The sequence below is a fragment of the Coturnix japonica genome, chromosome 1, assembly GCF_001577835.2.
Source record: "Coturnix japonica isolate 7356 chromosome 1, Coturnix japonica 2.1, whole genome shotgun sequence".
Lineage (NCBI taxonomy): Eukaryota > Metazoa > Chordata > Aves > Galliformes > Phasianidae > Coturnix > Coturnix japonica.
Window position 1 is genome coordinate 1,942,922 of NC_029516.1, and position 18,294 is coordinate 1,961,215.

At 43.7% G+C, this 18,294-nt stretch overlaps 1 protein-coding gene across 4 annotated transcripts in view; it reads left to right on the forward strand.

Moving 5' to 3' along the window:
* Positions 1-4,718, forward strand: part of CHCHD3 (coiled-coil-helix-coiled-coil-helix domain containing 3) — a 146,149-nt gene extending 141,431 nt beyond the window's left edge. For 2 of the 4 annotated variants that reach the window (XM_015861502.2, XM_015861656.2), the window contains one exon: positions 4,004-4,718. In XM_015861502.2, the coding sequence (XP_015716988.1) occupies positions 4,004-4,030 (27 nt within the window). In that variant the 3' untranslated portion in view covers positions 4,031-4,718. The remainder of the gene's footprint in view (positions 1-4,003) is intronic. The other 2 variants (XM_015861569.2, XM_015861752.2) reach the window with 1 other exon arrangement.
* Positions 4,719-18,294: the final 13,576 nt, after the last annotated feature.

The following is an 18,294-nucleotide window of genomic DNA, read 5'->3' on the forward strand; positions in this document are numbered from 1 at the left end:
TTCCAGTGCATCACCACTCTCTGGGTGAAAAACTTTCTCCTTATCTCTAAGCTAAACCTCCCCTGTCCTAGTTTAAAACTATTCCCCCTTGTCCTATCACTGTCCATCCTCATAAACAGTCCTACCCTTTTCTTAGAAGAAGAAATTAAGGGCCAGTAAATTATATTAGGTCGTTGTGTATTTGGCATCACTGCTGCTTGCGTCATCTGGAAAAGTCATTTACCGTATTTATAATTCTGTGTTATTTTTAACAGGAACTGCAAATTTTATCTTAATTAATTATACGTATTTAAGCTATAACTGAAGTTTATATCTTGCAGGAATGTTTTCAGAAGGCTACGATGAGGGCGAATTAATTCATGTTCAGAAGGTGCAGGGAAAGGAAATTGCATAAATATGAGCATTAAGTTTCGGAGCCCTTTTAAACACATTTTTGTGTTGAAGATCTTCAGCCAAGCCTGTCAAGTAGTTAAAAGTGTTTCCCGAATGCTTCTTATTCTCTTTCACACGTGCTTCAAGATGAGAATTCAGAGGTTTCTCTCTTACGATAACAGAGAAAGAGAAGCCTTTTATGATGGAAATATTTGCAAGCAGGAATGATTGTTTTTCATAACGAACATCAGTCCTCTAGAGCTCATCCTCCGCATGTTGCAGCTGTAATTGTAATTATTTTTACTCGCTGATTGCCTGGAAGTCCAGACAAGCAGTTACTTTGAAATAATTGCCAAACACCGCTATAAAATACTGCAGAATTACCTATTATGTCTGCTTGGTCGGAAGACAGAAGAGCAGGATAAATAGCGGATTCAGAAATGAAAAAGTTAACTGACATTGGCTACAAGAAACAAACAAAGAAGAAAATTTGCTAGAGGGAATAGACCGAGATATTGAAAACCAAATAAGTTAACTAATCCGATTTCCTGGCGGTGAGTCTGGGCACTTGTGCTCAGGCTGAGCACACTCTGTGCTTTTCATAAATTGAATTTATTGACTCCTCTTTCTTTCCTATCTTGCTTATAATTATCTCACCCTCTCTTCTGTATGCTCCTTATTTCTCATCTTGTCTGTAATCTCATGTCTCTATCTGTCCTTTTCTCCCCTTGTTAGAAAGTCCCAGAGAGCTGTTAATTCAGAGGAGTTTGACACATTGCTGTATCTTCAGTTTAAATCTTCTCCCAAAGTCATGAGAAGCTAGCGAGATAAATTAAGCTCTATTATTAATGTTTGTATTTTATTATAATAGAAGCAGAGAGAAAAACTGCTTAATGGAGCCATTAAAGGGAAGACATTGGGATTGCCTGTACTGTGGATTTGTGTTCCCACTGCTGAAGGATCTCCAGCTATTGCAGCAGCTGCAATAATACGGACCAGCCACTGGCATTAGTATTGCTTGTCCTAATCTACTGCTCACTGATGTGGACTATGTGGCTGTTGAAATACCCAGTTTTATTTTTCCTTGTGCTACAGGGAGTCCTAATTCCTGTGTGGAAACACAACCGCAGCGTAGCCTTAATGACATCTGAGCAGTATTTTCCTATTAGACCTCTTATTTCACAGGGGTGTAAGAGTCTGCAGGCAGGTTAGGTCTGAAATGTACTCGATGGAATGATAGCAACAGCTGCTGTTGTCTGACAGCCTGGCTACAAAATGCTGTCCTTCAGCCCCTTCAGCCTTGTAACCATTATTGTAAATTGTAGGACAGAGTGGTCCTCAATCATGCATCCTTGTCAGAGTAACCATTTTATTCAGCCTCATTCTCCAGTATTTTCACTAGGTACTGTCTCACTGAATCATGGAAGAATATGTTAAATTAGTGCGGCTGTGAACTGAAGCGCAATAAAAAGACACTGTCTTTTATGGCCACCATTTAGCACTTACCTGGATTAAAGAAAGTTAATTATGAGAGGTTCAGACCACATTCGCTTCGCACCTGCATTGATGTCATGAAAAAAAAAAAAAAAGTAAATCAAGGAAATAATATAAATATGTGAAGTAATTAAATGTTGTGGGTAGAAATAGGCACTTAGTGAACAAATACCTGTGATTTCTTTCCCTAGGACACTAAACGGAAGAGAAGTAACAGCATTTTTCTCCTCTCTTTTGGGAATTTCCAGTGTTAATTTATGCAGTGCTAAATTTACCCCAAGTTGATGTTCAGCCCAGCAATGGCTTGGAGCAAGTTTCTGCATTACCTCTGCAAAAGGAGACTTCCAGTAGAAATAGCCTTCAACAGGTCTACAGAAATCTCTGAGGGGATCCTGTCAGTAAACTGAGATGGGGGGTTTTCTTAATTAATACAAGTTTCCCCTGTCTTTGTTTATAAAAGCAAAGCAGCGAGGGAACATAAAACTGATTCCTTTTATTCTGTTAGTCTGAACCTCTCTATCACAACTTATAGATATTGTTTGTGATCACAGAGACGTTCAGCATCTTTGCATGAGCTCACTGTCGACTCCTTGGGATGTATCTTAATCCTTCTTGCAGAAACACGGCTTGATATCGTTGAGTGTTTCACCAGATGATTTTTGGAAAGGCTGTGAGAATTTAAATCATAGAATGATTAAGGTTGCAAAAGACAACTAAGATCATCCAATCCAACCATTGACCCATGCCCACCCACCATCACCTCAATCACCACATCCACCCTTTTCTTGAGCACCTCCAGGGATGATGACTCCACCACCTCCTGGGCAGCCTGATCAAATACATTACCACTCTTTCTGGGAAGAAACATTTCATAATATCCAGCCTGAACTTCCTCTGGTGCACCTTAAACCCATTGCTTCTCATCCTGAAAAGACAACAGATTTCCATTCTCTTTATTGCTGATTTTCCTGAGCCCTAAGGGATATGATTTAGCAGAGAGTTTTTAGAGTTAGGGTACTATGGTTAGGCTGCGGTTGGACTTGATGATCTTCAAGGTCTTTTCCAACCTGGGTAATACTATGATTCTATGACTCTGTGCTGGTCTGCAGTTCCCAGTCTGGTCCAATAGTGTTCCAGTAGTCAGCTTTTGTAGGTCTCCTGTGAGATTTCAAGGGTCACATTTGGGTATGCTCCTGACATAAGCCAAAAACACTGTCAGACCCCTTCATATGTTTTTTTTACAAGGATATTAATAATTTCTTTCCTACTTTCTGGATATTGAAAGCAAGAACAATAGATTGCTTCGGTCAACTTCATAGCCCACCAGTGAGTGCAGATAGATGATCTCTAGCATGCTAGATCCTTCTTTCAGTTCTGTTCTAGAGATGTAGTATCTTTACATCTGCTCATTTCTAATGGCCTTTCATTTAAGGTTCATGACAGTAGGAAGCTCTTAACAGAGCTCTGCATATTATCCCTGCAAGTCTGCATTTTCATGGTAGAGGCCAGGACCTCTGAACAGAGTCGAGACCCTGTAGCAGAGCTGTGGCAGTAGGAATAATTCTTGGAGTACTTGACAGATCTGTCCTTTTAGCTCTGGGTGGCCTGACTGTGCACAGGAGGTGAATAATGAAGTGTAAGTTCAGTGCGACATGTTCAGACTATCAAGATTATGATGATGACTTGGAATATAGGAAGGCTGTAGGTAGGGGACATACTTAGTGCTGTGTGACTTCGGGATATATTTCCTCCAGTATGTAACTGCTGGGAACAGGATTTATCTTATTGTAAGGTCAGACATTTTAATTTCCTTAATAGCCATAGCATGACTGGAGCTATGATAGCATTAAGATGGATGAATAGGAGTCGTTCCTGCAGCTCTTCAGTCCTCCAAATGTCTGGCATGTTGAGCCCTCAAATAGCTCCATTCTGCCTCTGTGACCTGTCCCTGCGATGACGTGCATGTTGACAATGTTTCTTTTTCTATATTTTAATTGAAAAGAAAAGGAAAAAAAAAAAAATAGCAAATTCTGGGAAGGAAATGTCACCAAAATTCAGTGTGTCTCTGGAATAACTTGGAGTTATTGAAACATGTGTTTCTCTCTCTCTCTTCCCTCCCCTCTGACCATTTTCTTAGCAGAGCATGCTTGGGAGAGGAGGATAAAGGCATTGTCCAAATCAAGCACAAGACCATCAACTCTAATTTCAGCAGAAGAGCATTTTTTCCCAAGAATGATATGACAGCCCATTTACAGGGCAGACCAATAAAGAGAAGAACTGGAAGAGCCATTTCAAGAGCAGCAGCCATCACGGCTCAATCAGTGTGACCATTTGAAAAGCCAAGACCTATATCTTATTACATCAGAAATCATACATCCGAAGACACTGTTCAGTCTTAGTAAAATCCACTTATTGGTGATTGAAGAAAGGAAAAGAAAAGAACCTCTCACTGACCTTAGAAAGGGGAAATATCCTTCAAATGCTGCTATTTCTCTGCAGAGTCTCCTCAAAAACTTCTCACTGTCAAAGGCATGGGTATGTAACACTTGGTGTGCCGGGATGTGGCAGTGCATTGTGACTAAGTCAGCTGCTGCTCCTCACTGTATTTGTTGCTTATATAAAGTTTTTCTTATGGTGGATAATGGCATAAATTTTACTTTTAACTTATTTTGCAAATGATGTAGTCTAATGAAGTCTCTCATCAGGCCTTCTGCTGGAATGATGTTAATGATCCAACGCTTACGATTTAACACGGCCTTCGTGAAACGATTCTGTTGTGCTCTTCACTCTGATAAAGTACTGATGAATATGCCTCATTCTGTACCAACAATAAATATATTTTATGAACAAAATTAATGTTTCACTCTGTCTCTCTTCCCAGTTCTCAGAGGCTGATGATGTTCCCGTTGCTGTGCTGTTCATGTTTTTCCAGCAGATGTTATTACAGAAGCTTTACAGCATAGAATTTTATGCATAAACCAGCCTTGGTTTCAGGAACACTACTTACATCTTACTGTTTTCTATGAAAGCAGCCTAAAACAATGCCATGTGATAGCGTGTTGATGTTCATGTACCACCACAGTTGCCTTTCTTGGGAAGTACTTGGGAATGGAAGGGCATTCAGCACCCGAAACTGCAAGCCTTCTTAATACAAGTAACATTTTTGGGTGGGCTAAATCATATGCTTTTAATGTGGAGGGGGTCGGTTTCATTTTATCATGTCTGTTCAGATAATTATTGCAGTATTCATCTTACCAAGCAATCTTAGAAAAGGCTTTTACACCGTGGTAATAGTTTCAAATGAGCAATGTGTCTCGAGCCTTCTGCTGTCTATTTACCTGTTCTGTTTCTCTAATTGGCTACGTTTGAACTGCATCCTACTGTACAACTGTGAGTGCACCTGGGGATCTCATTTGTATTCAGAATACTGCTAGTGTTTCTCCTATCCTAATTATTGAGACGCTTGTTGAGTACTGTTTAATTAAGGGGTTCTTCTTTGTTTTTAACATTCCAAAAAGAAACAAAAAACCTAGGTTATTGGGTTTTTTTACTTGGGAAAGAACAGTAATAGCACAAGGAAGTGAAAATCCTGGCATTCAGTGCCAGGTGCCAGGTAAACTGCTTGAGAGAAATAATAGGGACATAAGCGACATGTTTACATGGTGACTTGCTGCAGTGTTTACAAATCAGCTAACTCACAAATTCTCCTTTATAATGTTCTCTTTTGTAACAGAGAGCCAAGAAGTTGGCAGATCCATCCTTGCCAGACTTGAAGTTGGCAGCAAAATATAGCATAGAGGAAAAGCAGACGTTTATAAGGCCAGATGATGCTGTAAAATCAGGAGAAGAGCTATGTCGGGAAGGAAGGTCTCTGTTATTGCCAAATGTTTATTGGTTCCCCATACTGACAGCCTTGAGCAATGGGAGTCGGTCTTGCTTGCTTGGTTTCTTCCAACTGTGTTTCAGGCTTCATTTGAGATGATGTGTTCTTTAAACATCTTCTGTATCGTCAGTAGTGTCATCTCTAGCATGTTTTGCTGGAGCTTGGAGGATGCTGGTTGCAGCAAATAGGGCGTAGTCCTTAAAATAGTCTGTTTTGTGGGCAACTTTTGCCTTTAAAGTAGAGCAGTGATACTGAGTGTTTCTGGAGTGAGTTTTGGTTTGCCACCTCTTCTGCCTGTGCCATCACTCCTTCTGCATGTCTGCATTCTAATCCCTTCTTTAGTCTTCAGCTTCTTCCTCCCTCCCTCCCTTCTCACTTGCTGGTGCACAAGTCAGACTTTGAAAACACTTGAGATGTGGTGTTGGATATATCTAGGAAACAGTACATCTCCCTGGGATGGGGACACTAACCATCTTTTGGACTAACTATATGAGTAATATTCTGTAGGAAGGGTAGGTCATAGAATCATTAAGGTTGGAAAAGACCATTAAGATGATCCAGTCCAACTATCAGCCCATCCCCAGCATGCCCAATAACCACGTCCCTCAGTGCCATACCTCCATGGACGGTGACTCCACCACCTCCCTGGGCAGCCTGTGCCAATCTCTCATCACTCCTGAGAACAAATTTTTCCTAATATCCAATGCTAACCTTTTCTGGCCTCACTTATATTGAGATGATGAAGGAGATGATGCGCCGTACCCATGGTAAAGAATAATTTCAGATATTCCTGTTGGTCATTTACAAAATCAGTTGTACCCAGAAGGTTTTAAATGGAAAACCAGTATGGTAGGAGCTAAATTAAAGCTTTTCATTGTTCTTTACTCAGTTTCTATGGACAAGTCACAATTCTTTCAATAGTGTCAAATTGATCACTGCTATCTCATCTAATTTAGCAGTGTTAGACTCTTTTAGGTACTAGACTTCCTTCCCTCAGGAGTCATGTGTGTCTGAGACATCACATAGCTTTACAAAGTCATTTTTGCTTTTTGTTTTGTTTTTCACTTGTTAAGATATCCCTGCATTACAGTTTTAAACAGATACTTGGAACAAGCTTTAACACACAAAGACTGTGGAGGATGGGATACATTTTACAGCACAGATTTGCTGCTTTGTTCTTTTTTAGGTCCTGTGCTGCTTTTTGAGGGAGCTAAAAGAGGGGAGTGTAGTCTCAGGTGGACTCCATCTGATGGATCCATGGCATCTCTCAAGCTGAAGTCTCCTACTGGAGAAGAGACCCTTGCCTTTATTGATTCTTTTTTTCCTTCTTGTCCTTCACACAAACACACCTGTGAATGAAATTCAGAAATCTGCCCCATCCACCTGCTGTCCTTTCTGTCAGATCTATAAAGCAGGCGGCTCCTGGTGTTGTGAGCCACAGCTGAAGCCCTGAGTCTTTGTCACACTGTCAACCCGTGGTGCTCAAGAAAACTATTTACCACTGTGAAGTTTGCTGGCTGGCACAATTCAGTCTCCGGCTGGCATTTTGTCACACACGCTAATGATCATTCACAGAACAGCTTCTGGGGGTTATTTCTCCTACCCCTTGGTTCAGTCTGAGTGATATTTATACCTCCTACATTGTCTGAATTCCTGATAGGAGAGGGAGCCCTTCCCTCTTCTATCATTGTTGTTTTCCCTTTCCGAAATAACAGAAATTCTAGCCATTATTCTTCTCTGCAGTCTGCTGCTCCACCTGCTAATTCTGCTCAGGATTGGGCAAGGCAAACTGATTATTTCTTGTGCTTTCTTTATATGTATCTTTCTGTTCTATTAGCACCTGGAAATCAGCTTTTCATCACAGTAGATGAGAACCACCGAGAGATGGAGAAATGTCAGCCTTGTAATCCAAGGAGAGAGAAGAAGGCACTGCAGGTGCATGTCCATCCTACAGCACGAAAGTCCTTTCTGTGTTCAGCCTCTGATATCTCTACATTTGAAACCATCCCCTCATCGTGATTGGAATTAATGAAACCATTTATGTCCGTGCTATGAGAACCATGATTCTTCCTTAAAAGAGCTGAGGGCTCTTTTCAGGGCTGAGCACCCACTGTCACACTGAAGTTCAGCAGAGCAGTGAGTCACTTCCAGACCCCAGCTTGTAAGAGCCCAAGGCAAGATTGGAGTGGAGGTCTGGAAAATGAGTAGGAAATTGGGGAGGTAAGGCAACTTGACAGCAGTGTTCATGTTGGGTTTTGCTGAGTGAACACCCTGCTGTTTTCAACTCTGTGTTAGTGAGGAATGTCTGTCATCTCAAGTCACCTTCCTGTTTGCTCTCAGTTGCTGTTCTTATCTTATTATCACACAGGGCCCGGAGGCAACTGCATCTCTGGTTTGATCATCAGGGTGGTGGCAATCCCATAGCACCATGCTCAGGGTATTCCCACTGGAGAAAATGCTGTGCAGCAAAGGTTCTGTGCCTTTACTAAGGCTTCCTGCAAAACACTACAAAGCAAACTTACCTACACCAGCAGAGGAGCATCATCAGCATCCATCCCTTCCCAAAGCACAGAGAGACATCCTGAATGTGGTCTGAGCAGGACCTGGTCTTCAAGTCATGGTGAAAAAGCCAGGCAGGTTCCCAAGAGCACGAGGTGCTGAGCCAGGGCTCCTCTGCAAGAATGTCTGCTCCCTGTGAACAAAGACGCTGGGTAATTAGAGAGGTAATTAGTTTAGTAATTACTGAGGTAATTAGTTCGATTCTCTCTCAAGCCAGTAGCTGCTGGAAAGAGGAGCACATTGAGCCTTGTGCTGGAGGGAGCGAGCACCTTGAACTGCAGCCCTGCTGAGTTAACCCGTCTTTGTCTGCTGTGGGAAGCAGTGCTTGGTGCTGCTAAAAACGGGATGGTCAGGAGGAAAAATAACCTTAAACACTATGTTTGCTTCATGTCCAAAAGCTTTTGAAGCACCTTGCAGTGAGATCTGAAAGTTCTTGTGCCATAGCCAGGAGACTGAGGCAGCAGATGTAACGTGTGGGAGTGATGCAGAATTTATTACCAAGGTTTTACATGTTGCTGGGTGCACCTTTTGGGTAACCATTTCTCAGTGTCCCCATAACATTGCTGTCACTGAGTTATCTCACCCTTTGTATCAGATTCTGTACACCCTTTTGCTTGTGGACTGCCTTGATGCTTTAACAGAGGCATTTCTACCAGCTCGGGGTGCAGCTGGAAGGGTTTTCTGTTTAGCTGTCATATGAAACTTTGGTTATTTTCTAACTGCCCTACACAGGAAAACCTTCTTCCCTTGCAGGTCCCGAGGGCGGTCAGGGGCAGAGCAGCTGTTCCAGAGCAGGGGTGACTGCACTGATGGTGTTGGGGCTGCAAGAGGATCAAATTCACTAATAAACTGCAAGCCAAGCAGGCTCTACTTGATGTTAATCTATTGCTTGTATAAAAATAGCAGAGCTGGAAAGGACTTAGAGCCCACTCCTCTGCTATTCCATAAAACTCGATATCAAAAAGTTGTTCTCGCATTCCTTGAAGTCCACATTGCCTTCTCCTTGCAAAGATGTTTGGAAGTTTATTTCATTGTAGTGTAGGAGTTTGGCTCTACAAAGGGGTTAGTGGGAGAAGTGTGGTGGGAGGGTCAAGGAGATGAACTGCTGGGGACCCTTTAATGGATAGGAACCCATTTTTTACCAGACTGCCCATGAGAATGTACTGCATCTCTCCCACTTCTCACATCAAATAGAGGGGATTTTTTTTTCCCCTCTCAGTTTTAATATTGTTAACACTTGGGCAGCTTTGAAAAGGTCAAAGTCAGCTTGAATGTCTTTGAATCTGACTCTCCTTAAAAAACAAGCAAACAAGAAATCTATATTCCACTTTTTTATGGAGCAGAGCCTGTTGTTTTGTAAAGGAGGTGTGTGCAGAGGTGAGGAGCTGCTGAGTCGGGTCCATTAGGTAGGTACTCTGTAATACTCTAAAAATACTCAGGAAATACTCTGAGTGAGTGGTTTTGGACAGGGAAAGGTCTCATTTTCTCTTCAATTCACTGCTTTACTTAAGGCACCCATGTCTAGAATCAGGTGAACAAGTGAAAATCTGCCTGAAAATGAAATGATATCCACATATACCTCCAGGAGCATAGAAAAGGCAAAAGGAGCAGAGCACTTATGTATTTTGTGGATTTACAGCTTAGAAGTGAATCCCTTCTATTATCAGGACTATTGCAAAGGGCTGCAGAAATGCTGGGAACGGGACACGGGGACTGAGGTCAGAGCAGGCAGATGGTAACATTGCTCAGCGGGCAATGCCTGCTTGTTCTATAGCACAAAGTAGGAAGGAAATCTCTCCGCTCCCATTCCTTGGTCCCAATTTGCCATCTCAAGGGATTGCCGTAGCAAACACATGCAGATGTTGTTTGTTCTTGCAGGTTTGGGGGAAAGCAGCAGAAGAGAAGAGGCGGGGGAGAGGCAGGGTGTCAACAGCAAGAGAATATTAAATAGCCTCCAGGAAAACAAGAGACGGTCGTGGTGAATCCACTCCAGGCTCTCAGAATGGGTAATGTGCGGCTGCTGATGATGTTACGGGAAGCAGAGTGTGTTCTGGGATCTGCCTATCGACCTGGGCGTGCTGCCTTTGTGGCACAGAGTCTAGCAAAATCATTCACTCAATGCACGCTGCATTTTCCTTCAATGGAGAGTGCACCCATTAGGGAGCCTGGAAAACAGCGTCATTATGAATCACTATCAAGTCTTGCCTTGTGTTGTTGGGTTGTTGGTTTTTTTTTTCTCCCTTTAAGTGGAAGCTTTTTAATCTGACGTCGTGGAGCTTTTTGGGTGTTTAGAATGAAGCTGATTGCTGCTGTTGCAGCTTGGTCTGCTGTTACCAAGAAACCAAATATCGTCGCGAAACTGTGTGTTGCAAAGCGTGGTGACTCAGGGATCCCTGGAGAGGCAATGCCTTTTGCTGTACTGAACCTCCTGATATTGGGGTCAGCCTCTTGGGCTTTGTGGCCTTTCATGTCCCCTTCCTTACTCTTTCTAGCTGGGTTGGAGGTTCTGACTGATCCAATGGGACCCAGTACACAGTATGAGACCACAGAATCACAGAATTACAAGTGTTTGGAGGGACTTCAAGAGATCATCAAGTCCAAGCCCCCAGATATGGTAGGTTCCCTACAATAGGTCACACAGGGATTGGTCTTGAATGTCTCCAAAGAAGGAGACTCCACAACTGCTCTGGGCAGCCTCTTCCAGTGCTTTGTCATCCTTACCATAAAGAAGTTCTTCTGCATGTTAGTACAGAACTTCCTATGTTCAAGTTTTAGGCCATTACTCTTTGTCCTGTCGCTACGCACCACCGAGAAAAGCTTGGCCTCATCCACTTCCCTCCCTTTATATATTTATAAACCTTTATCAGATCCCCAATCAGTGAGGTTGGAAATGATCACATAGATCATCTTGTTCAACCATCAACCCATCACAACCATACAGTGATGATGGATGACCTCAAGGCCTGGAGGCTTGGAGATGGCCTCACTCATTTCTTCTCCAAGAGGCCACAGGTTGTACCAACCTGAGCATCATTTTTGGTCCACGTAAGGGATTCTGAGTGCTTCATAACAGGTTCACTGAGATTTCTATTCTGAGTATTGCTGGGCATCATTCAGCTTTTTGGTGCTTTTATTTCCCCTGCCTTGTGGAATACTCTGTTAAGTTGGAAGATGCTTCATAGGCACTGGGGCAGATGATTTTGGGGCACTTCTAAATCTATCCACCAAGAATGTGTTGTGTGTATATTACTCTCACATTGTGTGTATATCAGTTCTCATTGCAGTCCTCAATACCCAGTGGCACCACATGCCACCCATATTGTTTCCAGACCACACCTCATAATATGGTAATTCTCTTGTTCAGGATTGCAAGATGCCAATGGACTCCCATATGAAAGCCCTGAAAGATGTATATAGGTAATCCATGTCTGTCAAGTAAAAACAAACTTTTATTAAGTGGTTGGAAGGGACCTCTGGGGACCACCGTAGTCCAACCTCCCCCTGCTAAAAGCAGGATCCCTACAGTAAGTTGCTAAAAAGCCAAAGATCCAAACATCCAGTTTCTGATATTGTGCCCCACCTTGGGTTAGCAGCCACTCTGTGCTCTCCCCTAACATTCACTCCTTGGCTCTGCCTCCCGTCTTTAAGCAATCCCTTCCCCCAGACAGGAGTTCCTCTCCACTTGATTTATGGGATTACAGAGATGTTCATTTTGCCCAGGTCCATCTCAGCTGTCTCTGGGGAGGGCTCATTTCCTCCCCACTGCAGGAGAGGAGGGGGGAAGGAGAAGGCTCTGGGCTCCCAGGCAGCCTCTAAGTGGGCTCTTTCATTTTTAAATTGGGTTTGTGCTTGGAGGTTAATAATTCAGCTCTGGCCCTCCTTAAAAGTGGTGATTAATCCCCTGCACATATAGGAGGCGCATGAACAGAAAATGCCAACATGGTACCAGGCATTTTTTTCCCCCAGTAATGAGAGCTATTCGTAACCCGGCTTCCTTTACAGATTCTAGTTATGGAGCAGAAGAGAGCATTGTTCATGAAAACAATTCAGAAGTATTTTGTTCCCCAGTTCCTGGTGGAGAAAAAGTCTTCAGAGAAAAGTAATTGTTGACTTAAAACTTCAGCCTGCATTCAGCAGCAATCCATCACCTCCACGTGCGATTTGAAGCTCGGATTACTCAATATTCAGGCTGGGAATGCTTGGGTAGGAAAGAACGGAGTGGGGCAGCATGAAATATCACCAGGAAATTCTTTCTAACTTGCTTTCATTTCACAGAATCACACAGAATCACAGAATTACCCGGGTTGGAAGGGACCTCAAGGATCATGTAGTTCCAACCCCCCTGCCTAGCAGGGCCACCAAAAAACTAACTACAGCTTCTAGATCAGGGTTGCCAGGCCCCGTCCAACTGGTCTTGACACCTCCAAGGACAGAGGCATCCCAACCTTCATGGGCAAGCCTGTACTACCAAGGACCTACACCACCCTTCTGTAAAGAACTTTCCCCAAACATCCAACCAAAATCTTCCCCACTGTCAACTAAAAACCATTTCACCCTAGTCCTGCCTATGGTTCGTCAGCCTTTCGAAGAGTTTACGTCCTTCCTGGCGAGTAGAGGTTCCCTTCAGGTATTGAAAGGCGCAATTGAGGTCACCCCGCAAACCTTCTCTTCTCCAGGCCTGAACAAACCCCACTCCCTCAGGCCTGTCCTCATAGGGAGTGCTCCAGCCCCCCTGATATCTTTGTGGCCCTCCTCTGACCCTTTCCAAAAATTCCATTGGTCCTTTTTTGTACTGGAGAGAGGCCTCCACACCTGGACACAGTACTCCAGATGGGGCCTCACAAGAGCAGAGTAGAGAGGGACGATCACCTCCCTATCCCTGCTGACCACCCCTCTCCTGATGGAGCCCAGGATCCCATTTGCTTTCCGGGCTGCCAGAGCGCACTGCTGGCTCATGTTAAGTTTATTCATTTCATGCCTTTCTCTTTGCTGAGGAAAAAAGGAAGAAACTCCTGTCCTAAAAAAGGTGGTGATGTAGGAACCTTCTGACCAACTGCCCAAGGACTCCATTATGCCAAAATATCACCTATCCCTGCAGAGTGCTTGAGATTCTGCAGCAGGGACTAAAATGGCCTGGACATTACCATGGGACCATCCCATCCCTGGAGGTGTTCAAGAAAAGGGCAGACATGGCACTAAGGTACATGGTTAGTGGGTCTGGTGGGGATGGGTTGATGGCTGGACTAGAAGTTCATCAGATCCCTTGTGGGTCACACTACACACTTACAAGAGAAACTATCCAGCCTAGGAAATCAGAGCAGAGATATTTCCAACCCAAGCCTTGAGGACATGCGCTTCTCTTAAATAGCCCCAGTCTGTAGTTCATCTGACCATCAATATCCTCAGAAAGCATAAATAGAAACATGACTGACAGCGACTTTGTCCCCATGTCTAGGAAATCTCCTGCTGAAATAGACTCGGAAAAAAGCCAACTGAAAGTAAAATGCTAAAGAAGGAAGCACAAAAGATTGCTGGTACTTAATAGAAATTTACATCATAAAGGCCATTTCAGGCTCCAGTGTCTCAGAGTGAAGCTTTCATTTGGGACCGACTTCAGTTTCATGTTAATTTGCTGTAGTTACAGCTACCTAAGTGGATGTGCATGCCAAGCCTTTCATTTCTTGATGATAATTTTTAAAAGCTATTATTGACTCATTTGATTTGAAAGCTTGCTGTAGCTTGAGGAAGTTGGGCAGGTGTCTGCTCTGCAGTGAGGGGCAAGATGAACACTTTTGACCTTTCATAGCCATGATGGATGTGAGGATAACAAGGACTTGCTTGAAGGTCATTTCCAACCTGGGCAAGTCTATGATTCTATGGGATGGAGTGGGGATTGGAGGAAGAAGCAGCATTGGCTATTGGGCTCCCAACTATAGGAGTTAAGTGGGAGTGTTTCACCCATAAAACAGAATGATCCTGATGTTTTCATTTCTTGGAAAGTCTCTTTGTTGGTATCTGGGTCTCTGCTGTCTCTCAGTAGCCTGCTGTGACCGCAGTAGCTGAAAGATGGTGGTATATTGGGGTTACTGGGCAGTCATCCCTCAAAACAAACAGCTTTATAATAGCCTCTACCCATGAGGATCATCTCCAAAACATGGCTATGGTAAAGGCACTGCCTAGCAGAGATGCCCTGGCATGGCAACCCACCCTAGAAAAGCTGGAGTTGCTCCCCCCCCACTCATGATTTCATATGTAGAAATGATGTTTGACCTATTTAATAAGACCTCCAAAGCAATAACCTCTTTATTGAGAGCCTTTAGGAATGGCTCACAGGTCTGCATACATTTATGTGTCCTGGCTCCCAGCTCCTTTTTCCTTGCTGTCTGAGTAGAAATGGGCATCACAGAGTGCTGGAACCTGAGCTGGATAATTGATCGATCACCTGTGGCGTAAAGCTGGCCTGTAAATCTGAGTTATGGGGTGGATCACAGCTCAGAGTGATTGAGCAGGTTGTCACTTGGGGCATTATAACAGTTTATGTCTGGTAATATCCTGTAGAATAAAGATAAAATCTGACATAACATCCTAAATTATCATCTGATTGAGAACAGAATTCTTGGCTGGATGCAGTCTGCTATGCAGCGATGTCCATGTCATTACTATTGGCCATAATTAACTCCCTTGTTGGCAATCTCAGAAAAGAGGATAGGCATTGAATTCACTGTGAATACTCGACTGCTCTAACACCAGCATCAGGAGCAAGGCACACAGTAAATGACATTTCCAGGAGGGGCTGAGAATTACCTTTTGGTGCTGTTAGCTCAGAACCTCTCATTGGGATTAAATAGCAACAACATAAGTTTTGCTCAGCTCTTTGTTATGGAAAGGAAGGAACAAAGCAGCAGTTCTTACACCCCCACAAACTGTTTATTGGATTAGATTGATGCTTCTGGGAACAACCTGTTTGCATATGAGCTAAATTCTAGTCTTGCTAAACATCTTCATTAATTAACTCCATCTGGCTTGCCTGCTTTTAGATATAAAAGATATATTGCTTTGATCATTCGCTGTTTACATATTTCTTGCAGTTGGTAAAACAGCAGCAAATACACAATAAATACAGTGCAGAACGAAACAAACAAAACAAAAACCCTGAAATATGTTGAAAAGACAGCAGAACACCTACGAAATGTGAATCCTCATCAAACATGGGCTCAGTTCCCCTTGAGGACCATTGAGTATTAATCTGAACGTACATACGTGGTTCCAGGTGTTTGCTACTATTTCCAAGCATTTATGAAGTGCCTCAAGGAGACAACGGTGTTGCTCCAAAGAACCCATTCCATGCCATTCCAGCCCTGCAAGGACTGATGTCAGGGGATTTAAGTGATAGATGGGGAAGAAGTAAACGTGAGATTTGGACCCATTCTTCCTTCACCTCCTTCCTCAAAGACATAAAATGGGATTTACGCTGCTGCCTCTGACTTACCTTTAGATTTTGGGTCTTTTCTATGACCAGGCTTGTGGTGGCACAAAGCGTCCAGCTGCCCTTGGATGGGCACCATGATGCTTAGATGAAGTGGGTTTATGTGGTGCTTAAGAAGGATATTTTGTAGGCATTGGATTCACTGCTCCTTTCTTGGGGCCCTACAGCCACCCCGTGATGTGAGTGTTCCCTCAGGCAGCACAGGGATGATGGGGAATGGGTTTCCATGGTGACAGGCAGCACATTGAAAATTTCTCAGCATGTTCATTTCCCCAGTCTGGCCAGCTTGAATGGCAGAAGATATGAGAGACAGTATATAGACACAGCCCCCTCCATGCACACCCCGCCATCCCATCTGCCCATTCACCCCACTGTGGGCTGCCAGGCAGCAATCCCACCCCACAGAGACACAGAATGGTAGAATCATAGAATGGTTTGGGTTGGAAGGGACCTCAGAGATCATCAGGTTCCAACCCCTCTGCCACAGGGGCAACCTTCTCTTCTCCAGGCTTAACAAGCCCAGCTCCTTCAGCCTGTCTTCATAGGAGAGGTGCTCCAGTCCTCTGATTATCTTAGTGCATCTCCTCTGGACCCAGAGGTCATTCCCCAGACCTGAGACGCAGCATGGCTGTGTCCACATACCTAAATTTCCCTTTGCTCTGAGACAGAGTGGCCAAACCCATTTTATATTCTGGGAAGAGTTCTTGGCCAATGCAGACCTCCAAACCTGGGAGGCTGTTAGTTGTGGTCTGAGCTGTGACAAATAGCCCGCCGGCAGCTTAAAAGTATGCGTAATTTTGTGCTGGAGTTTGATCCTGTGCCCTGACCTTGTCTGGTTTACTATAATAGATGTAGGTTCATATATCTGTTCCTGTCAGGGCAGCGGCGGGTCACGGTGCTGAATGACAATGGGGTTTACATTGACCTAAGGACAAATCTGTTCTCAGCCGCTGGGCTCTCCCCAGCGGTGAATCCTCATGTGTGCTCTTATGGAAAAGGCAAATATTTATTCTAGTTATTCTAGAGGGAAAAAAAGATTTACGATTTGAATATATATCAGGTGGTCTCCCATAGTGAAGGTGCAGAACAAGGGAAAGCTGAGGGATCAGATGTCAGATTTTGGGTGAGGTGGGCAGCACAGGTAAAAAACTCTGTGGGAGTTTTGAGGTGTTGGAGCCTGGTAACTGTTGTGCGCTGTTTTCCTTCTCCTTCCTAGTCAGCATTGTGCCAGTGGAAAGGAAATACTAGCAAATGAACCTAGACGTGGTGGAAAGAGATGCTGCTTTGGGTGTTTGTATATGAGGAAGAGATGGAACAAATGCACAGAAATAAAGGAATGTCATGTCCTTCCTCATCCTAGGAAAGGACGAAACTCTCCTCACTCTTTCCTGACAGATGTTCAGCCTCTGCTGAGGCTCTGACTTCATCCATTAAAGGTGAATTATTTGCTATTATCTCTTGTGCTTTTGTGGTTTGCAGCCGATGGACTGGTCCACAGCCTTTCAGTTGCTCTTAGTGGAAGATCAGTCAATTATAGGGTCCCCATCACTGGAAGGGATGGACTTGAAATAACCTGGTCCTGGCATACACAAGCTGCAGATGGGAGCAGTAAGAAGGATAGAATCATTGAGGTTAGAAAAGACAGCTAAGATCATCAACCCATCACCACCATGCCCACTAAACCATGTTGAAACAACATGTAAGGAACCAATGCTCCTCCATACGTATCTGTATGATACATGGGAATGCCCATGGGGTGAACATCAGGTTTAATCCTTGTGCTGATTCTCACAGGCTTTTGAGGAGGTCCTGCTTCAGCTCTTCTGATCCTGATGAGCTTGGGAAATGATCTGAAGGAGCTGCAAAACTAGAAAGAGTTTGTGGCCTTAGATTGGAGTTGATTCTGAGCTCCTCATCTGACTCTGGAAAGCCTTGGGGATGCTTGGGATCTGGCATATTATTGTAAAGTATGTCTCCTTCTGTGGTTCTGGTGAAGATTTAGAGCAGCTGGTCCAGGTGCCCTTCTCTCCAGCATCACTGAACTATTCTTTGTGAATTTTCCCTAAGAGAAGGGTGGATAAGCTTGGACAAGATATAAAGGCATGGCTGTCTGACCTATTGGTTTGCCTGTGTGCACTGAGTGAAGAGGAAGTGTCTTGGGCGACATATACGTAGGTCACTCCAAAAGTAATGCTGCCTATTTATTTCCATGGAAACGACATACAAAGGGCACAACACAGTTAGAGCAAAATGTCAGCTACAAGGTGACCCACTGTCATTGTCACCACTGCTGAAATACACCACCCACCACCTCACTGTTCTCACATCCAGTTTGGTCTCTACAGACATGGTTAGTATTGATGAACGTCAGTGGATGCAGTTTTTTCTAGTACTTAACATAGTTGATGGCAACCCTGCTTGTGGTAGGGGGATTGGAACTTGGTGATCATTGAGGTCCCTTCCAACCCAAGCCATTCTATTATTCTGTTTTGCTGTGAAC